This window comes from Poecilia mexicana, unplaced genomic scaffold, assembly GCF_051168715.1.
Source record: "Poecilia mexicana isolate PSO_F unplaced genomic scaffold, ASM5116871v1 scaffold_13, whole genome shotgun sequence".
Taxonomy (NCBI): Eukaryota; Metazoa; Chordata; class Actinopteri; order Cyprinodontiformes; family Poeciliidae; genus Poecilia; species Poecilia mexicana.
This window is the reverse complement of record NW_028263382.1, coordinates 9,103,623-9,126,465: the sequence shown is the minus strand read 5'-3', so window position 1 is coordinate 9,126,465 and position 22,843 is coordinate 9,103,623. Positions and strand designations below refer to the sequence as shown.

The window sequence follows — 22,843 nt, the reverse complement described above, 5'->3', positions numbered from 1 at the left end:
TGCAAAGATAAAAAACTACTAAAAAACCAGGAATTCAATTGAAACATTCTCAAAATATTTAAACATGATCTTATTACAATCTAAACTTTAATGTATTTTTTTTAGGATTTTATCAGAAGAACCCCCCAAAAAACCCCAACAAGGAACAAAATAGAGGTTAAGGCCAGAGACAAATTAGCTAAAAGGCTAGCATTAGCTTAAATGTATCATTATTGTGTTGACTTATGTTAGCATGTTGAGTAACATTAACTTAATCCATTCATAGAAATTAAATCCATATTAGCTATAAAGATAATGTTAGCCAAAATGCTAACATTTAGTGATAAATGGTGAGGGGCATGCTAGCTAAAAATTTAGTTGCGCTAACCCTAAAGCATCATAAACATATGGTCTGCTAATGTTAAAGCACAACACCAACACATTATTTAGCAGAAGCTAATGCTAAAATGCTAACTTCCACCATGCTTATACACATGTTCTATAATGTCTTTATGTGTTGTATTCATGTTTATATCTTGTTAACTTACTCAATTCAGTAATGTAACTTAAGTTTTGAAATTCAAATTAGCTAAAAAGCTAATGTTAGCATAAGCGCTAACATATAGTGATAACAAGTGACAGGCTTACTAGCTAAAAAGTTACTTGTGCTAACCCTAAAGCATCATAAACATCTGCTCTGCCAAACTTAAAGCGCTACACCAACACATTATTTAGCGGAAGCTAATGCTAAAATGCTAACTTCAACCACGTTTATACCCACGTTCTACAATTTCTTTATATATCGTATTTATTTCTTGTTCTCTGTTTGTGTTTTATTTTGTTGCTGTATTATTTCTTGGTTGAAATGAAGTTATTGGGCGGGAAAAGTACAGAGAAAAACTGAGGAGAGGAAATGGAGCTGCTGCATGTGTCTTCACCCACTTCAAAATAAGAGCATGAATATAAATATCTAACTGCCTGAGGTATTCTTAGCAGTCGATCACCAAAACTTCAACACAGATGTTGAACTTTATTCAACTAAAAGTTTAGAAATCAGCCAAGTAAATTAGGAGAAGCTAAGTGCGCTAAATGTTTTCAAAGTTAGCAGAAAGCGCTAAATGAAAAAGTAGCTCCACGATTAGCGCTTTAACAAAATGGTGCCCACAGCTGGTAATAAAAATGGCCTCATTAGCAGCTGTAAGTGCTTACAATTTATAAGCCTCTTTAATAAGAGTCGAAACATCTTGATTTAAAACTTTCAAATCCTGGATAACTGAGAATCTTCACCAAAATGTTGAAGTTTATGGTTCCAGCTTGTTGGAGGAAACTTGGTTGTTACTTTTTGCTTGTTGCGACACTTTCGTGTTATGAGTTTTGTTTTCCTGTTTTGTTTGTTTCTGGGGAAACTCGGAGGTCTTGACCTTGCCTGGCCTTCGTTTCCAATTTTCTTGGAAGTGATGGAATTTCTAAAAAGTTTCCCCTCAGCCTGCAACTTCAATAATAGATGAAGCAGCGACGTCATCCTGACACCCTATACATCCCTCTCTCAAATTCAGCTATTCGCCCGGTGGAGCGCCAGCGAGGAGGTGGAAACGCAGATGAATAATTTAAAGTGTAGTTTGACTGAATTTCTCCCCGCTGCTCCAGCTGCTTTCAGTCCTTCTCGGTGACAACAGCAGCGAAGACCGGAAAGGGGAAACGCTACCAGCGCTTCTGATTCCAGGCTTCCAGTGATGGCATCACTCAAAGCCTTTAGGACGACTCCATATGTCTGCTTCCTCCTCTGCTGCCTCGCACTTCCTCTACAAGGTAAAGGCTCTTTGTGTTTTAAAGTGAAAACTCATATTTTGCATGTTTTTGTAGTTTGATTTGTGTTTCTAACGGTTCAGAAAACATCTGAAGAGCTTAAAAACCACCCAGCTTTTTTTTTTTTTTTTTTTTTTTTTTAAAGCAAAAGGTTAATGTTTTCTGGTGTCTGGAAAATGAGCCATTTCCGAAACCTCAGGAATGTACGATGGTATATTAGGGCCATTTTATATTGAAAAAATTTAGTACATTTCCACCAAAAAACTCTGAAATTTTGTGAAAAGTTTTCTAGAAAAAACAAGGATATTTATAAGTTCAAAAAGACGAAAATTTGCGAGAAAAAAAAAATCAGGAATTTTGAGCTTAATCTCAGAAAATGTATAGGAAAAACTTGGAAATTCCTGAATTTTAAAAGTTTTTTCCTAAACTTTTGGAGCTCAGAAATTTCCAAGTTTTCTAGAAAATTTCAGAGATTTTTTTACAGAAATTTACTCATATTAATGGCCTTAATACATATTTGTAGAAATGTAACAAGTCAGCAAGCACTGCCCAGCTTGTTACCTAGCAACAGTAGGGAAGCCCTGCCTGTTACCTAGCAAGCTAAACTGAGCTCCAGAACATTTGGTCAGCTGGTTTTTACCACTGTATCTCTGCTAGAAAGAGAAGTGTTTTGTTGAGTTACCATCCAGAAACCACTTGCCACTTTCTTGTGCAGGAGGCTCTACTAATGCTTTTTAAAGATGTACATTGTGTAATCCAGCAGCCATTGTCATTTGCCAGTTTAAATGTTAAGGGTATGGCCAGCAGCAACTTATTTGGATTTAAATTGACAAGACACCCTAAAACAGCTCAAAATTGGCAGAACTGACCAGAGTAAAATCTCATTATCTGAATCATTTTGTGCAAAAAATGTAAAGAACATATTTTGTAACACCCAAAGACCTATTCTAACCTGTTGGAGTAAGCATAATAGATCACCGATAAAGAGCTTCAGGTGGAGACAAGCTGAAACTGGTATTTGTTTTTTTCCTTGATTGGTATTATTATTTTGTCAGACTGCTGAGTGAAGCCAGAGAGAGTCATAAAATTCACCCCATCAAGGATCCCAGAGGCTGAAAACTGCCTTTAAGTTCCTGTTGTTGGTCCCAATACACAGAAGTGAATAAACCTGTCAATCCGGAGGCTGTTTTCTTGTCTTTCTTTGTTGATAATTACAGTAATTGACTCCAGCCATCTTGTCTTGCAGGTTTGGAGATATTTGACCCGGAGGAGGTGGAATACATTCGCTCCAACGCCACTGCGACTGCAGGAGGCTCGGTTACCTTGGACTGCGGCTCCGTTATGCCCGCCATCTACATCTGGGGGTTCACCAAACCGGGAACCGACAACAATGTGGCGGTGGCACACAACTACGGACAGGGCCCCAAGGTCCAGCCGCAGGCCGACAGCCTGGGCAGCATCCAGCTGCGGGATGACGCCCCCGCTTTGGTGCTAGAGGACCTGCAGAAGGACGCAGCCGGAATGTACACCTGCCAGGCTCTGTACGACACCGACGAAGGAGCCAGGATTACCTTCTACTTCACCCGCCTGGAGGTGGAGGACAAATAACGAGTTTCCCCAACATCAACAGTTTTAAAGCAAAGCTTGGTCACGTTATAAAGCATTTAAAGAGCCGGCAGGTGATTAAAGGCGATGAAGATCCCTTAACTCAAAAATTGAAGACTGGTTGAGCAGTTTGTGGAGGCGGAAAACTGGTTAAAAAAAAAGAAACTTTATTGACACGTTGCTTACGGAGATTCTGCACTTGCGCACAGAGAGCAAAAAGACAAATTCTTTTACGTGCCGTCCATAGCCGCGCTGCCACAGTAAAACAAAACCGTTAACTAAATGAAACCTGTAGAGGATGGTATGGTTAATTTAGTGCAGTGCGCCACAGCAAACAGAAAAATAACGCAGAAAAATCATTGAAAAAGAACTCAAAACCTCTCAGTATTATTCTTTTCTCTCTGTGTCGGCTATGCAGACCTGTTGCCATAGCAATTGACTGACAACAACGGCGCTAATGTATCAGTACTCAACACCAAAAAACAGTCAAACATTTCCAAGACAAAGAGCAGATCATTCAGTTTGTTTCAGTTTTATGTTTTCAGGCTTGATGTTTTATTATTAATAAATTATCTCTGTGGTAGATTAGCTGCAGCTGCTGTTAGCTAAGCTACCGCTGCTGTTAGCTAAGCTAAGGCTGCAGTGGTTGATTAGCTAATTTAAACACGTGCTCGACTAATGACCTGTTAGAAAATGTCTTCATGTCGCCTTTTTAATTATGTTTGCTAACTGAACTGAAACACAGAATTCCGCAGCACATCTATATGTTAATGTTGTCAAAGTCAAGCTAGCATACCTGAAATATTTCCCTCTAACTTGCCTTTGTTTGTAGTTAAAACTTTTTACCTTATCTAGTTGTCATAGTGTTGACAATTAGTAGCAAAGCACTACATCCATTATTCTTGTATATAATATTAAAGATTTAGTGCGTTATGTTGACAACAGCTAAAACCAATGCTAGTCATCGTTGGCTAGCAGTTTTGACGTCACACTGCAACGTGTCTGCAGTTGAATCTGCAGTTAATTCACACAAACTGAACAAAATAGACTCAAATTTGTTTCAGCTTCAGTTTGAAAAGATCATAAATCGTCTCAATGTTCAGCTCTGGGAATCTCCCCAGTGCTGCATCAAAAGACAAACAAGATCCAAAAAAACTTCAAACCGAAACACAATGTAGACGCATAGCTCCTCTTGAGCTGTTTTTTTTTTTTTTTACTTGAACTATCTGAAGCAACATTAAACGGAGCCAGAATTTAAGTTTAAGGGTGTGGTGACAATCTACCAAGTTTTCCTTTAAAGCGATTAATTAATCTCTGAATGCAGTTTTTACGGCTCTTTCCTGGATGTTTACACATCTGTTGAAAGCAGCTAAATCATGGAAAGTATGAGTCTGGCTTTGTAGAGTTAAGAAAGACTTGTGTTAAATGTCCTGCTAGCTGAAACTTAATGCAGACTGACGTGCTTTGATCAGTGAAGACTGCACTATTGTCTCCTGCAGACATGCAGGTTGTGGTTTCAGTTTCAAAGCTTTTCCCAGTCCTGACTATTGAAACCACCTGGACGGTGGATTCATTAGAGAAGACTGTTGTTTTCCACACATACATACTGCTCATTAGTGCTTTTTTGTCCTAATAGCTCTGCAGTGTCTGTTTTTTTATGTGTTTGACTGTATGTTGTAACATTCATTGTAGTTGAGATTTAATCTGAAGAAACCAAATTCTGGAAACTTTTTGATAAAACATACTGACAGAAATCTTTGCATACAACACAAATGTTTTCCTGAGCAATTGGTGTGTTTTAAACAAACTGTTGCTTATTTTTGTGATGAGTGAATAAATAAATGTGAAAAATAAAAAGTCTTTAGGTGTTTTATATTTATTTAGGATTTGGATGTTGCCTTTTCATTAGCTCCAATCCAGAATCATCAGAATGTATGAATCACTTTATGAACTTGATACTGAAGGTTCCTGGGATTACAGGCGACACGTTTATGCATCATTTAATCAGCCTGATTATGGATGATAATTCTGACAATCGGACAACAATTACCACATTCTGCAGATATTTCAATTAAGCCTTTTTTATGCAATGTAAGAAATACATGAAAAGATTAAACTAAATAATTGAATTATTTAAAGCTAGAAAATAAACCTAGCGTTCCTTCAGCGAATGCTTTGCAACTTAAAACTTTGAGAAAAGAACATGAAAAGTCCAGCCCTTTCTGCTTCACTTAACATAAAGGCTGTGTTGTAATCTGTATTAATCTGCTGATTATATTTTGGATTAACCAATTAACAGGATCGCAAGAGATGACAAATAAGTTTGTTGTTCTTTTATCAGATGTTTTTTTTCTGAGTCTGGAACTTCAGTTAATCGGTTACTAAATTAAATGACAATTATTTCAATTATCACAATTAATAATTTTCTGTCCTAATTTAAATGTGTCATCAGTTTATTGAAGCTTTCAGTGACCAGTTAATCATGCTCAACTGTCTCAGTCCTAATTTAAATGTCATTAATTTATTGAAATGTAGAGGATTTTTAAAATCTGTTACAAAATGTTTTTGGACACTTTTGGCTTAATTACTGCTCTGACTGTTGTTTTAGCAAAAGGCCTTTTTTGAGTCTGTAAACGATAGTTAACTATGAATCCATTACTAAATTAGTTGACTATTTCAACAATCAATTAATCATGATTTATCAATTCAGCTCTATGGTTTTCAGTACTGTTGGCTTTTATCCAACAGCAACATGTTTTTTTTTGTGGTTTGGGACACATCGAGGAAATAAAAAACGCTAAATCTGGAAAGCCAGCGACAGACTGGTGGATTCATGGGTTTCTTTCATTCATTCATTCAGGGCGTGCTGGGAAGAGAATGGTGGGCGGACTGGTGTTAACAGGTCGGATATGCAGCACAAGGGGGCAAAATTCCTGTCCGCACAATGAGTTTTCTTGTTCCACTGGGCTTCTTAATGAAGGGGTGTAGCCGTGTGGGTGGAGGGGGGCATGCAGGGCTGAAGCAGCGTGCTGACTGACGGATGTGGGAGATGGAGAAGCAGCTCATTTTAGAGACAACCTCGGGCCTTATCTCGGTCTCATCAGGCCGGGCTGCATCTTTCAGCATCCTCCCTTTCCCAGACCATTTTTCTTTCATTTCTGGCTCCATTTTTGACCACATTGTTTCGTTCCTCTTTCAAAGCGACTGCATTGACATAAAATTAAAGCTGCAAGTAAGCTCAACAAACTAGGTACTTTTTATTTTTGGCTATGTTCACGCTGCAGGTGCCTTAGTGCGCAAATCTGATTTTGTGTGAAATCTGATTTTTTTTTTTTGTGAGCGGTTGTTCACATTTCCAAATATGCCATTTGTATGATTTCCTGTGTTAAATTTTGAGTCTTTATGTAATGATACAAGTGTCACTTCTTCTAAACCATCCCTAACTTTATACAGTGAAAGAATGAGTTAAATTTGTCCTTATTTTTTGTGAAGTAAAAAAATACTTGAAAATTTGCCCAGCTAAGTTTTCAATTCATCTTATTTTGTTCTTGTTTCACAGCAAAAAGTAGGTTGAACACATACTTTATATGTTATGGCACATTTTTAAATGTTGATTGTATTCGTTTATATTAATACTTTTTTTAAAAATCGCCTGACTGAACCACGAACAATCCTCGAAGTGTCCAGCATGTGTAGTAGAGGCCCTGACAGTTTTTTTGATACATTTTGGATTTTTTTTTGTTTGTCCTCTTTAAACAAACAAACAAAAAAAGAGTAAAAACATAATGTATACGCTATGGTACATTTTTGATGTTGATTGTATATGTTTAAATTCATAAATACTAAAAAAATTGACTGTGCATCGCAATCTACAAGTGTCCCGCATGCGCAGTAGAGGACGCAGTAACGTCACACGTCGCGCGCGTGTTCAGTGTTTGCGGAAGTAAACATGGACTGTAACGGTGGAGAGTAGTTTACGGTTTTAGAGTTGTTGTCCAGCACATGAACAACTTAACCCGCATTATCACCCTTTATGATTGTTGTTTTTCTTCCAGCTTCCGTATATCAGGATGCCGAATAGTGACGTTTGTCGAGAATCAATGACATAAAGATCGGGTTAATTCGATCCCGTCGAAAAGATCAGATACTATCAAAATCCGATCTGTGTTTTTCAGACTCATGAAAAGATCAGACACAGGTTAACAATCGGATTTGTGTCACTTAAGGCTGAAGTGTGAAATCTTAAAAGACATTTCAGAACTGAATCCTTCTGTTCCTGGGAAAGAAAAGTGTTTTTCTTTCTTTTGTTTTTCTCTTGCCAGCCCTAATGGCACTGCTGCCGCCGCCATCAGATCTGAAAATAACAGCCGGAAGAGGCCGCGCCGCGCCACAGCGCAGCACAGACTCGGTCCAGGAATATGTACCATGACTGAGGGGAGAGGATGCCAGGCGAGCCGGGTCTGGCACCGAACCGGGGCAGACAGGCTCCAAGCGTTTGGAAAGCCCGAACCGCGGTCGTCCTCAGTGAAGCACAGCGAGGTCTATCATCACACTGCAAGCAAAAACTCACGTTTGTGAGTTTTTTAAAGGGTAAGTTCACTTATTACCCTACCATGATGCTGCCACATCCTTGTTTGACAATGGGAGTGGTGTGCTGCTCTAGTAGAGTGAGTTTGTTTACGGTATCTCAAGTTCAAAGGTCACCGCATCAAGATTCTCAACCTATAGAAGAGAACAGAACTGGTGGAAAAAATTAGAAATTTAGGGTGCAAGATTTCTCCATCATTCTGAGATTAAAGAATGTAAATTGCATGCTGACGAAAGAGAATTATGGGAATAAAATAATTTTGAGATTAGAAATTAGACTAAATTTTGACAGTGATAAGAGAATTTTGACTTTTTTCCACCAGAATTTAGATTTTTAATCTGAGAATTCTGAAACTTAAACTCACATTTCTGGGACTAAAAAATATACAATGGTGGCAAAAAAGACAAAGTACTGAAATAAAAAAATGTGACTTTCCAGATTAAAAAACAGAATTCTAGGTGAAAAAAATCTGAATACTAAATAAATAAAATCTTGGAGAAAATCTCTGAATTCTCAAATTAAGAATGAGGTCAAATTTTGACTTTAAGTCTAAAATCAGATTTCTGACAGGAAAAAAATCCAAATACTGAGATTAAAATATTTGAATTCTGGCAAATAAAATAAAAAAAAGTCAAAATACTAAAATTAAAGTTAGAATTCTAAGATTAAAAATTAGAAAAAAAAGGTCAAAATTCTGAAATACTATTTTCGAATTCTGAAATTACAGTTAAAGTTATTGCAGGAAAAAAAAATCTTAATTCTGAGATTAAAATCAGAATCCTGGAGAAAAAAAGTCAGAATATTGAGATTACAGTCAATGGCTGTGGAACCTCTTGATGTGATAATACAAAGGATTCTCCATAAAATCAAGAAAATCATGGACGACCTTGCTTAGGAAAACGGTGTGTTCAGTCAGAGGCTTCTTCAGATTCACTCTGATACAGACTGCTACAGGAGATGTTTGAAAAATTTGAATTCATATGAATTGCAACAACATTTAGTTTCCCTTTGAGATCAATAAAGTATTTTTGAACTGAATTGAAGTTGTAAAACTGAAAGTCAGAATTTGTGGGAGTCAAAATTTTGAGATTAAAAGGGAGAATTTGGACAGTGGAAGCCAGATTTCTGAGATTAAAATCATATTTTTTTTCTATCAGTGGTCCTAGTCCTCTTCTGTAAAATCTTCATACTTAATTTGCGGTCTTTTCGTCCACTGGTTGCAGATTTGCCGTGTAAACAGAGATTACATCCTGTAAAACTCCAGATTAGCATCAGACATTGGGCATCACTGTTAGCGCAACCGCTTCACTTCTGCAACAGATTGGGGTCAAAAGATCAGCGCTGCTCTCAAAGCCGCCGTGCATTTTGCGGAAAGTGATGAGCTATCGAGTATCCGGCAAAGCGCGGCGCAGCCAGCCGGATCCGAACAGAGCAGGGTGTGTTCCCGGAGTTCAAAGGTCACCACATCAAAGGGCTGGACCGAGGCCGGGGACAGAAGGACATCCTGAGAGGACGGACGTTTGTCTCCCATATCTTCTTTTTATATTATTACAAAACTTTACACAAACAGTCGCTAATCTCCACAGCTTGGAGCGGGACACAAAGGGACAAAACAACAAAAATAAAAGTATTTCTCATCCAAAAGGCATAAATAATATAAAAGGCAAACTTTTTTCTTTTAAACAGATACATTCATATGAAATAATATTTTACTACTACAAAAAATAAATAAGTCTTCTAAAGAGTTCTTGATGTTTCATAGGTTTTCCCTCCAGTGGGATTAGGAGTTTTTGTTTTGTTTCCATCTCTGAGTCTTTTCATTCCTTAACGTCCATTTTGTCTCAGTCCCGTTTCACCGTCACATTTAGTGTCTCTGTCTTCCTCCCAGTCCTCCCAGTGTTCCCGCCGGCTGGGCTCAGGCCTCCTGCGGGCCGGCCGGGATCAGCTCTCCCACCAGCCTGCTGCTGGAGATCCAGCCGGGCTTCTCATCGCAGTCCAGGTCCGGCAGGCCCAGCCCGTCCCAGGAGGACACCACCTGGTCCTCCGTCTCCACGCTGTCCTCCGGCTCGTCCTCCGCTGCAGAAACCGCAAACACAGAGAGAGAGAGGTGAGACGGCTTTCCAGTTTGTACTTAAAAAAAATAAAATAAAATAAAAAAAAAATAAAATATCTACAGCAAATCAAAAAATAACTCCAAAGATTAAAGGAAACAATTTTATTTAATTGTTTTTCTTGTCACACCACTTGATTATGTTCTGTTTTTTGTATCCATTTAATATATACCTCCTTGTTTTTATTTGTTTATTTAGTTTTTGTTGCTGTTATGCTTTCTCCTACTTTGTAAATCTTTTTGTTGGTCTGTAAAGTTTGTTCTGTGTACACTGGAGAAAAGAGGACGGATTCTGGAGAAGCTCACGGTGCAATTTGTGGCTTTGCTGCAAAGTTTGTCTGCAAACATGAGAAATGCTGATATAAAACCACAGTGGTGACAGTTCACTGCTGAACTATGAGAGCCTTGGAGCTCTTAAAGGGGCGGCGTCATAAAAAAATCAATTTCTTTTGCGCTTTACTTTATGCTATAATGTTATTCTCCCATCTAAAACAAACATGGAGTGTTGCTTTGATTCTTTCCTGCATGTGTTAGACATACTTTAATCTCCATGGCAACCATTCAGCAGTGCAAAACGCCTGATTGGACCCAACTCCACACCCACTCAACTCCTTCAGACTAGCCAGCAGCAATTAGTGGAACTGTGCATCTCATTATAGGAGCTACTTCTCACTGAAATGCTGGTAAAAATGTTAAATGGTTAGTAGAGGAGCCATGTTGGGATGACTTCCAGAAGCTTCAGAAAGAGCTGGAGTTTTTAAAGAGACAGAGGCCCAATTTCAAGGCATTAAATCAGGAAGGAAAATTTCTTTTAAGTCATGTTTGATATATACGAGAACCTGTACCTGTACAATACTTTATTGCACTACAACATGGCACAAAGAGCCTTGAAAAGACATAATGCTTCCCCTTTAAAACAGCAGTTTTAGACTAACAATGAAAAGTATTTACACCCTTCACAACAAACGTGAATGCAGTGTGTTGGCATTAGCTGTGGACAAAGTCTTCAGTCTGGTGTTTTGGTCTTAACTTTATTTCAGAGGATACTTTTATTTACAGAGACTTAGTAATTTATTTGTTGTTCCGTTGATTTATTTTGGATATTTAAAATGTTGTCCAGTTCCAGTGTTAAATGTTCAGTAGGATTTAAAGTTTATTGGTCTTTGAGATTGTGTTCTTGCATTATTATGCCTTTATTACCATTATATTACTTGAAAATTGCCTCAAAACGACAACATTATCGTTTATCGCTTTAACTTCTGGGACCCAGCCATGACAGACCAAAGTGCAATTAGAAATTTAACAGCCAATGTAAAATAAATAAAACAAACTGACAAAAATGTTCCTATTGGTCAAACATGTAAAATAAAAAACCCTGAAACAAATGGTTCAGAAAGAACAATTAGGAATTCTAAATAAAATGTAAATTAAATAATAAAGCATAGAATTAGACTGAATAGATCTGCCTATTGTCACAGATAGCAGATCTAGAATATTTTTTCCAATGTCAGACCAATACAGATATTAATATCGGATCAGTGTGTGTCTACTTTATAGTTTCTGATCCACTTTCTTCACTAATCTGAACCCAGATGGACAACATTTTATTTAATTTCCCTTCAGGATCATTAAAATATTATTGAATTTGAACAAATATGCTTTAAAATAAGAATAATAATAAATAAATCACCGGTGCTGTCCCCCGGAGAGTTTTCAGTGTTCCGGATCAGACAGCAGGAATGCTGGGAAGGCGAGGACCCTCTGTTCCCGTCCGGCGGCTGGAAGCCGGCGCCGGGGTCAGACCCGCGGCACTGCGGGGAAACCTGGCCCAGCGGAACCATCTCCAGCCCGTCCTGGTGGCACGGCGCCACGCGGTGCATCAGCGGCGCAGCGCCGTTGGTTTTACTGTAGCATCTGGTCGGAGACGGAGAGACGGGATCAATACCAAAACAAATCAGGAACGGATCCAAACCGGCTGGCCAAACCGTGACACGTTGTGGTTTCTAAGTTTCCGACCTCGACGACGCTTCATCGGTACACGATGTGATTGTGACGCCGCCCCCTCCATCTCCCCAGCAGCCGGAGGTAAATAAACACAGAGCTCATTAGGTCTGCCGGCTGGATGCACACAGAGTAAACTGTGATGCTGGAGACTCTTAAACACATAAACAGGGCAAACAGGAGGCCGGAGCTGCATCTCCGTCTGTGTGTGCGAGTCCGTTTGGGCCTCAGAAGCACAATCTGTCAGCTCCGCCTTATAAAATGTGAGGAATATTTAATATTTTAACCAAGACTAGCTGTTCTGCATCATTTAAGCATTTTCAGATTATTTTTTTTCCCCCCAGGTAAAACTGCAAACCATCAGGAAATGTGGGGATTTGAAATTACAGACCAAATATTTTAAATCTGAAAAGTGTGGCATGCCCTCCTGTACGTCAATATACATTACCAAATTATACCAATTAGCCGCTAATGCTAGCGACGTGCATCTGCAGGCGCAATTACAAACGGGAAGTATCTGTCACTTATTTCTTATTTGAGTTCTATAAAAAATTAAGAATATTTCAGATGTTTTGATGTTTAAAATATGTATTAGATATAAATCTATAAACTGTTCAGCTTCTGTCAGTTTTCTTAAGATGCAACTGAAGATTAAAAAAATTCCTCTTTTATTTCGGACTATTAATTTAATTTCACCTAATTAAATTAGGTGAAAGCCTAACTAGGAGCCATAGTTCGTTCAATACTTTATGATATACTGTATCTTATTTGATGACGGAGGGAATTAGTCCCGTTTTTGTCGTTTGTTGATTTTCCAGAAACCACAGTGGCTGCAGTTCGTCCACAACAAAGTAAAAATAACGCAGAAAAACTGGTGGAGAACAATTCGATACGCTTCTGTTTACTCGTTCTCCCTGTGTTGGCTTCCCTCCACATGCACATCCATTGCCGTGGCAACCGACTGGCAGCAGTTCGACTAGCTGTCATAGCAGCAGAGACTACGTTCAAATTAAGTTAGCCAATTTAAACACCTGTTCCATTGATGGTCTGTTACAAGATGGTGAGAGTCGCCTTATTTTGAAACCGAAAATCACATGTACGTGTTAGGATGTCAAAGTCAACTAGCATAACTGCCCTACTTCCCACTTCATTAACATTTTTCTTCCATTGTATCTCAGGGTGTTTTCACAGTCGGTAGTCTTCTAGGCTCGGTTCGATTGGGGACCAAAGTTGCAACATTTGTTACATTTTCAGTTGCTGTGCTTCTATTTCTCTCTGCACTGTGTCAAATGAACAAAACCCTTCAAAAAAATCTGTTCCCCTCCTCACCTGTGGGGGCGCTGCTCCAAAAACCACTGAAGCAAATTACATAAAAACCTCTGACAAAGACAATGAGCGTAACTTCCTTCTTCACAAAAAGTAAAAAAAAAACAGAGTGGTGTCAGATTTTAGCAGTTGTAGGATTTCTGTTTTGTCTTTGGTAAAGGACAACAAGCCATTTCTCCTGCTAGCGCTAGGCTAACACGTTTGTTTAGTCCACTTTAATCTACCTCTAGCTCATTTGTTTAGAAGGTCCGGTTTCTTTGAGGAGGTGTGAATATGTAATCAAACTCTGATGCCAACCAAAAAAAGCAAACTCCAGTCTGGCTACAAACCTAGATGTCGGGTTGGTTGACCTTCAGGTGCGGTTCGAATGCTGATGTGAACGTCAAGCGGACCAAACACTGCTCCAAAAGCAGGAAGTGAACTACAGTGCAGGGCATTCTGGGTAAATAGACAAAAAACTTGAGAGTCTAGCGCTAGTAGGTATAGCTTCTGGTTTTTTTACCAAACAAAAAATAGAGAAATCCTACAACCGCTAAAATATGACGCCACTCCATTTTTGTTTCCATTTCATAAAGAAGGAAGTTGCGCTCAGTGTCTTCTTCAGATGTTTTTTTTTTCATTTCCTTCAGTAATTCTTGGTGCAGTGCCACCACAGTCGAGGAGGGGAACAGGTTTTTCAAAAGCGAACCAAACCAACTGAAAATGTAACAAATGTTGCAGTTTTGGTTCACCGAAGGCGGCTGTCCCTGGATCCACTGTAACTGAATTCAACGTCTCGATAGATATTGAAGTTTGCCTTAAAGACTATCCAAATAAAGAAACAATGGTTTGTCCGTAGGAATCGTCGAAACGGAGCTCAGCATGTTTTCTAAACATGCAAAGCCCAATACAGTGACAATAGTCGCCCACGTTTGAGTTGTGTTTATAGAGAGCTGAACATTGAGGGTGAAGTTTCTGCATAAACTGTGTGGTACGTTGTAGCCTGTGTAGATTATGCTTCTGTTTTCCCTTTGTCTGTTGCAGAAAAACATGTTTTTTTGTTAGTGAAATGGCCCTTGACCATGTTTCGCTGTTAATCTCAACTTGCAAATCCGTTTCCCAGTGGGTTTTGGACTTTTCATTTGGAAGAGGATTTAGCATCATTAGTTGCCCATAAAAAAAAGAAATCAATTTCTTTTTATGGTTGGAACGCTCATTAAATTTAAGAAAATGTTCTACGGGATTTAAGCTTGGCTGGTCATCTGGAAAAGTAAGTGATGATTGCACAAAATGTCTTAGTTGGATAAAACTAAAGAAGTCCTTCTGTAAAACATCATGCTTAATTTGTATTTGCCTAAAAGACATAAAACCACCTTCATCAACCAAATCAAAACCAGTTTTAAGTTTTTGTGATATCAGTTGAAAAATATACTTCGACCAATGCCAGGGGAAAGGCTGCTCTTAATAAGCGGCTCCATTGGACTTGAATATTTTCCTCTCCCAATGAGTCATAATGTTATGCCAAACTTTTAGTGTTAAAAACAGTAAGTTTTTGTTTCTAACAATTGTCTACATGCAATTCAGACTGGTGTTTAAAAAAAAGAGTTTAAGCATCTTGATATTAACCTAGCATAGCATGCCCAATAATAATATAACTCAGAATAGCCTGACGTACAGCTGGGCGATTTCAATTTCTGATTTTAATGGGGGGGTTTTCCTATTAGTGTTTTTTTCCTATTAGTGACTTATTTCCAGTAATCTCTTCTGAGTTGTGCAGTTATTTAATACTAAATATGATTAAGTATTCAACATGAAATGATTGAATATTGTATCATATTCAATAATTTCACTGAACTCCGATCCAGAACCACACAGCATTCTGGGGGATGTAGGCAGAGGAAAGCCTTAGCCGCGCAGCCTCTCAAGGCTAGCTCAGCTAGGTTGGTGGAATCAACTAACTCACTCTTTGGTTACCTAGCAACTCATCCATTCTTTGGTTACCTAGCAACAACCTGTTAAGTAACTTCTGCAGCAGCAGTTGAAGGTTTCCCCACCATTCCTCGTAACTGCTTAAAAATAAAAAAACAACAGCGTGGAGTGGAAGGTCACAAGGAGACCTTGGAAGAAATGAATGAGACAAAGGGAGACCAGGGAAGGAGTGAAGGAGACAAAGAGGCCATGGAAGGAAAGAAAAAAGAGAAAGAAAGAAAAACAGGAATAAAGGAAGGCAGTTTGAACAGAAGAATCTCCATTGTCTTTACGAACTTCCTCCCACCTGTTGTTGTTGCAGAGGTTCTGGCAGCTCATACACTCCGATGTCTCTTTCTGAGGAAGAGCCGTGTACAAACTCCCACCCTGACAACACAACACCAACATCTGAGTTAGCCTCCAAAGAACAGCGCACAGACCCGTCTGCTCCGGCCGCCGGCGGAGAACTCACGTTCAGGTGGTGGTGGAGGTGCGGGTGCTCACACTCGTGGGTGCTGTGGGGCAGGGTGCCGTCGTGGCCGTGCGGGACGAAGCCACTGGAGCCGTTGAGCATCGCCAAGCCGTTGGGGAGTTTGTGGTGGAGGTGATGGCAGCCCTGAGGCAACATCTGGCCGCCGTAGCCGCCGTGAACGCCTCCGTTCACGCGCCCGCCGCCCGCCGTCAGCGTGGTGTACTCGAGCACGTGGCCGTTCAGGTCCGCCGGCTGGTACAGGTAGCCAGGAGGGTCATACTCTGCAATGCGGGGCATAAACTGAGAGCTTTAGCTCCTTTGAACCTTAAAATCGAGCCTTATTGTGCAAAATTCACTTTTTGTATTTCCATTTGGGTCTCAACCGCTTCTAAAAACAACTCAACCCAAGCCAGCTGTTTTTTGCAACAGGTTAATGTTTGTTGGTGTCTGGAAAATTAGCCATTTCAAAAACATTTGAAATGCAACATCACAAATCAGCAGGCTCTGCACTGTTACCTAGCAACTGCAACAGAGGTTGTTACTGATTCAACCAACAGGTTGAAATATTGATCTTACCAATCTGATTAATCTATAATAAAATGTAAGGTTTGTTTATTCGCACTGACCAAACAAAGTTAATTTTCCAGTAAAAAAAACCCTTTAGCTCACTTGAGGAAGCCCAATGAATGATGGGAAAAAGGCTGCAGGAAGCGTAGACCTCTGACTCCTTTTCAAATTTCCTCCAAAGCTTTAAAACCCACAACTATTTCCACATCCAGAAGGTCAAGGAGCGAACGTACTGAACCATAAGCCAACAGTTTTGCAATCACCTCGGGACATGTACATGCACTGGAATATGACTCACAAGCCGCCGCGGAGCCAACGATTACTAAAGGTGACCTGTTATGTTTCCCTGAACAGGTTAGGATAGCTCTGTAGGCCATATAAAACACGACATTTCAGAATGAGCCGTTTCCAGGTGTCTGCTGTTAGCCACGCCCCCTAACTTGACGTCTGCATCCGTTTTCACTTATGGGTGTAAACAGATGTGTAAGTATACAACCGTCTTTGAACATTACATAAACCTTTTCTGGACTGTAAGTCAACAACAAAACTCGCCGTTTCAGCAGCAACCGTACAGCGATAAAACCAACACAAAAAAAGAGAATTGAGCATCAAGATCTGCTGTTTATCGTCAAAAATCTGCTTTTTTAAAGGTTTTTAGAAGCAGTTGAGACCCAAATTGAAGTACAAAAATGTGCAAAATGTGATTTTTGCATAATCAGTCGTTGGTCTCACTGTGCATGTTGTTCTGCTGCCGGTTCCTCCACAGACACATGGCGATGAAGGACAGCAGGATGAGCAACATCACTCCCAGCATGCAGCCAACGATCAGGTACAGCAGACTGCCGGGCGACGTCTGGGGGTCCGTAGGGTGCGGGCCGGGCGGGGTGAAGGGGTGCTGACTGGGCGAATCCGGAGACTGACGAGCTGCAGGGAAGAAGAAGAGGAGCGGCAGCTTCAGAGGAGAAGCGTTTGCTGATGACATCATCATTATCAACACTAGAGGCTGAAACTCTCACCTCTGGTCTCACAGATCATCACGTTGCTGTAGTCGCTCTCCCCACCGCCGTTGAAGCACTGCATTTTGATGTCATAGGACGTCTCTGCCTGCAGGTGGCCAATCATGTGCCAGGTTTTCACACCTGAGACGACGAGACAGGAAGTCAGAGATACTCATGAAGATACGGTCGGGTTGCTTTAAGGACGAGGAATCACATTTACCGAGTAGTTTTAGATCATTTTTAAATTAAAGGAAGCAAGGACGGACAACAAGAGAAGGAAACGAGTAGACCAAGGAAGGAAGGAAATTAAGAAACAAGGAGATAACGGAAGAAAATCAAAGAGGGGATGAAGGACACATGAAGAACTAGGAAGGGAGGAAGGAGGCAAAGGTAAGAAGGAAGAACACAATGAGACCAAAGATGGTATAAAGGATACTAGGAGACCAATGAAGGATGAATAAAACCAAAGAAGGAAGGACACGATGAGACCAGGGAAGGAATGAAAGACCCAAGGAAACCAACGAAGGAAGCATACAAGAAGATGAAGGAAGGAAGGAAGGAAAGACACATAGAGCAAAAGGATGGAATGAATGAAGGACACAAAGACCAAGGTAGAAAAGAAGGAAACCAGGGAAGGAAGAGCACAATGAGAATTGGAAAGGAAAGAAGTATACAAGGAAAGCAAGAAGGGAAAAAAGCCTGCAAGGAGAGTAAGGTAGCAAGGAAGGGCATAGAGATAGCAAGGATGGAGGGAAGGACACAAGGAGACTAGGGAAGAAATAAAGGAAACCAGCTTTCCTTACCAAGCTAATAAGGAAAGACATGAAGACCAAGGAAGGAAGCAGACTAGGAGACCAATGAATGAATGAAGAATAAACAGAGAAAAAAAGATGGAATAAAAACACAAGAAAACCAATTAAGGAAACAAAACGAAGGAGGAAATTCAAATGTCTTTGTGCAGAAACCTGATAAATAAAACTGATTCTGAAAGATAATGTGACTAAGGAAGGAAAGAAAGACATTTTTTTGGAATAATGAAGTCTGGAAACAAATATTTTGTCTATTTCCGTGTTTTCATTCCTTATACCTGGAAACATCAAATTCTGTGCTGTTTCAGGTTTTCAGCCTCCACAGCCCTCCTGTAGAAAGTGGTGGAGAAATTTAAACCACATTTCTGTATATTTCCCCTCCAAGGAGCCAGGATTTGTTAACCAAGAGTTTTCCCCTGGTCTCATTTTCAGTGCAGTCCCTGTTCACAACCACAACAGCAGACCAGGCAGGACCCAGACGGTCACATCGCTCTGTTCCAGCTCCATATATGGCCGCTTCATGTTTGCTCTGGCTGGCCTCCAGTATTCCCACTCCGTACATTCCCCACGGCTCAACAACCACATACTGTCACACCGCAGCAACGCGCTGCAGAATCACACACCAGACAACGGCCTGTGGATGTGGAAACGCTACATTTCCAACAAATGAGGCTGAAATAAGCTGCTGCTTATGGTCCGAGTGGTGCAAAGTGACCTTCTGAAAACATGCTGCTGCCTGAACGTACGAGGGCTGAGTGATGGGAGTAAATATGGAAGTTAATTAGTGATGTACAGACCACAATTTTATCTTTAATCATAATAAAAAAGGAGAAGGACCCATTGGAATAACTTAAATCTGTATAAAAATGTATTTTTATTGCATAAAGTTTGTATTAAAATATTTAAAATTTGTTGTTTTATGAAAGAAAAGCGACAAATGTATTTTGCAGCAGCTTTGTGCAGCGCATACAGCGGTAAAACCAACTGACCAAACGTGATAGAACTCAGTTGGGGTTGCTAGGTGACGGCCAGAGCTCTGCTGGGGTTGCTAGGTAACGGGCTGGGCTTTTTCCTGCGGTTACTAAGTAACTAACTGCTGATTATTACATACGTAAGAGTTTTGAAACGGCTCGTTTTCCAAACACCATCAGCCTGCCTGACCGGCTGAAACTTGGTTTTTCCTCCTGTGTTTAAGGAAATCCAGTCATGGGCACACTTCCGCTACTGCGCTATTAGTGGAGTTAAGTTAGCATGTTAGCATTTTTGCTGATTTTAAAAACGTTTACCACACTTAGATTTCCTAAAGACTGTCTAGTTCTGCTTCCTCTCCTCACATTCTGTCTCTTTTTTCCTTAAACTTTATTTCAAACAAGAAACTTCCAGGGACAAAATAAAACCAGATAGCAGAGAACCAGATGCGCACTCTGCCACTAATCTACTAATGTGCTAACAGCGAAGCTAATTTTTCACTAATTGACTTGGCTCATTTTTAAACTTTAGGTTGAATAAAGTACAACATTTGTGTAGGAATTTTGTTTGTCGACTGTTAAGAATTCTCCAAGTAGATAGACGTTTATATTCACGCTTTTATTTTAAAATGAGTGAAGATCGTTTACGCAGCATTTCTGGTTTCTCTCCTCATGTTCTCCACCCTTAATGCGATACGTTTATTCTGTACCCAGAATGCATTGCTGTGCAACCCCAGTTGTGTTGATAAACATCTGTTTTTTGTATGCTGTCTTTAAAATGCTGAAATTAGCATGCTGCCTGGATTTCAAATTAAGAAATATACGTAGACCAATAGTTAGAGGTTGGAAAAACCTGAAATTGTCTCCAAATTGGACAGAAATCCTCTGAATATGGCTGCAGTTTGTTTGCAGTGTTTAATGTTCTGAACTTGGAGTGACATTTTCAGCTGTTTTGATATTTTGGAGCCCAGCCAGGCGGTGGGTTTGGGAAGCCAAATGCTCAGATGTTGCAGAGTCGTGTTGGGTAAGTAGATGCCTCTCCTTCTCTTCCTGGAGCAGGCTCAACTGTTAGCATTCCAGGCAGCAACCTGAGCCCCTTTCCTCTGAACGGGCTCCGGTTTCATCCCGGTACCATTAGCAGGCAACCGTTTATTAAAAACAGACCCCAGAAGACACCCTGTCTCAATAAATCAGACGGAGAGAGATGTCCCTTCTTCACTACTCCCAGTATCCGTTACGTTTCCAGCTCCCAGTTTATCTGGACACTCTGAGGTTACATCTACGGCAGGACAAGGCTGTCGACAAACACTCTGTGAACTCAATCTACGGTGTGCTTTAAAAGTTACCTGTTATGCTTCCTTGTACAGGTTAGGAAGGGTTTATGGTGTTATACAAAACATGTCCAGCATATTTTTTTTTGTACAAAATAATTCTTAGATAATGAGATTTTAACCTGCTCAGTTCTGCCTATTTGGGTTGTTTTAGGGCTTCTTGTCACTTTAATAAGCTGCTAATAATTGGGATTCAACAAGTAAATCAACGTTTACACTCGCACATAAAATAACTGCAAATAGTTTTGCATCCATGCATATCTCAGAACATTGTCTGGAAGGTAGGTAAAGTTTGCATTTCATTAGGAAATGAAGGTCTCAAAGTTTGGAAAGGTTGAAGTCCAGTGGTTCCAGTCGGTGATGGTCTGGGTTGTCATGTCAACTGCCCAGTGGGCCACTGGATTTTCTAGAGACCGATGCAGCTGTCTACAAACATTACAGCAATTTAGAGAAGCTGAGTGACTCAGTGGCGCAATAATATAACCGTAGATCTTTGAAAAGCAGAAGTTGAGCCTCCTGAACCACCAACAAAAATGCAGAAAGTGGATTCTGGATGGTGAGTCAACAACAAAGCACTTGTCTTTTCCTGCAGCCATTGTTACAGAGCATTAGGGCCACGCTGTGAAAATAAAAAAAAATAATATTGCGAGAATAGAGTCATAACATTACATCTTTATCCTCGTAGAAATATGGCTATTCTCATTAATATGATTTTATTCTACTTTATTCTTAAATGACTTTATTCTCATAATTTTATCTTTTTTTTTTTCTTAGTATGGCCTTAATAGTCAGTCAAACACTGAACAGCGGTAAAACCAGCTGAACAAACATTCTGGAGCTTGAACTGCTGCGTAAACTGTATCATGTTGGGTTGCTAAGCAACAGGCTTGACTTTGCTGGGGTTGCTAGGTAACGGGCTGGGCTATGCTGGGGTTACTAGGTGAGAGGTCGTGCCTGCTCGTTTGTGGCGTTACATTCAGAAAGTTTATATTTCAAACACCAAAACACAAACTTATTTAAAAAAAAAAAAAAAAGTTGTATTTTTAAATTGTCTGGATTGTTTTTAGAAGCAGTAGAGACCAAGATGGAAGTACAAAAGCGTGCAAAATGTGAATTTTACACAATATGTCTGCCGTAAACTGCCTGGTTCTCTCACCTTCCACCACGTCTCTTTTGTAGTCGCTGTCATTGTCGCTGTCCGTGGGTCGGTAGTAGATGTAGAAGCCTTGGATCGGAGTGTTGTTGTTACTCGAGGGGTCGTACTGGCAGGAAAAAACACATTTGTTAGACGGCAGAAAATCAGCGGGCAATTACAACCCAAAGCGGGGCCATTTTCCCCCGTGGCTAATGGTGGGCCTCGTTATCAGCACATGATGATTGCGCTGTCTGCCCGAAGCTCGGGGAAATAATGAGGCCGGCTTAAATCAAGTGGAGAAAATGAGGGGAACTATCTGCATCCATCTGCAGCTCCAACAGCAGAATCAGAACAAAGAGGGAAATTTCTTCTTTAATCAGAACACATCTGATCTCAGCTGCCACAGGAAGCAGGAAACTGGTATTCACGACATACAGGAAGTTAACATCGTAAATATTAACGCAAAATTCTCAAAATTTTGCAATTCAGTTCTAGAATCATTAAACTAGTTAACAAGAATACTAATGCTGTTAGCTTTTTTACATCCCTTGTTGGTTAGTTAATGCCAGGAATAATCCTCTTTAATCTCTGTAAAACATTTTATTTTAATGCTTTTTATATGTATATGTTTCCAAAGCATCTATATTTTATTTATTTGTTTTTAAATATGATGAAAATACTAAAACATGGGAGAATATGAAGGACGCAGTGGCTCTCACATGTCTTCTTTACTTACTCTATCAGTTTGGAGGCTTAATATTTTTTTACTAAAGTAGAAGAACGAACCAAGAAAAATAAAAAGTTCAGAGTGCTTTACTGTTTCAAAACGCCTCAGGTTCTTTCAGCTACATGAAAGTAAGTTTCTCTCTTAGTTTCTCCAAAAGACAGAAATCCATCTTGTTTTCATCTTTTCTGTCGTCATTTCAAACAGACAAAACTAACGCAGAAGTAACTATTTAAGCTGGACATAAATAATTTATCTTAAGTCAATAATTCCTTAACATTGATGGAAAAAGTACTAGTTCCACTGGCAGATTATTTTATTTATAACAAGACATTTCTTTCTCTGCTATTAGTGAAGTAATATACCAATGAAACAAGTATTTTTAATCAATATTATTGGCAGATTATTTCACTTATAACATGGGAAAAATAAACTTATTTGGCAGTGGAAATTTGACTTTTTTCATAAATAGTAAGG

General features: G+C 39.7%; 1 protein-coding gene across 1 annotated transcript in view; it reads right to left on the bottom strand.

Moving 5' to 3' along the window:
* Window positions 1-9,493: 9,493 nt before the first annotated feature.
* The window catches only part of cdon (cell adhesion associated, oncogene regulated), a 56,103-nt gene continuing 42,753 nt past the window's right edge, over window positions 9,494-22,843 (bottom strand). Inside the window, exons 13-19 of the mRNA XM_015010465.2 lie at window positions 21,664-21,769; window positions 17,418-17,540; window positions 17,134-17,325; window positions 15,835-16,115; window positions 15,670-15,749; window positions 11,779-12,002; window positions 9,494-10,054 (exon numbers count right to left, since the gene is read on the bottom strand). Of these exons, the coding sequence (XP_014865951.2) occupies window positions 9,894-10,054; window positions 11,779-12,002; window positions 15,670-15,749; window positions 15,835-16,115; window positions 17,134-17,325; window positions 17,418-17,540; window positions 21,664-21,769 (1,167 nt within the window). The 3' untranslated portion in view covers window positions 9,494-9,893. The remainder of the gene's footprint in view (window positions 10,055-11,778; window positions 12,003-15,669; window positions 15,750-15,834; window positions 16,116-17,133; window positions 17,326-17,417; window positions 17,541-21,663; window positions 21,770-22,843) is intronic.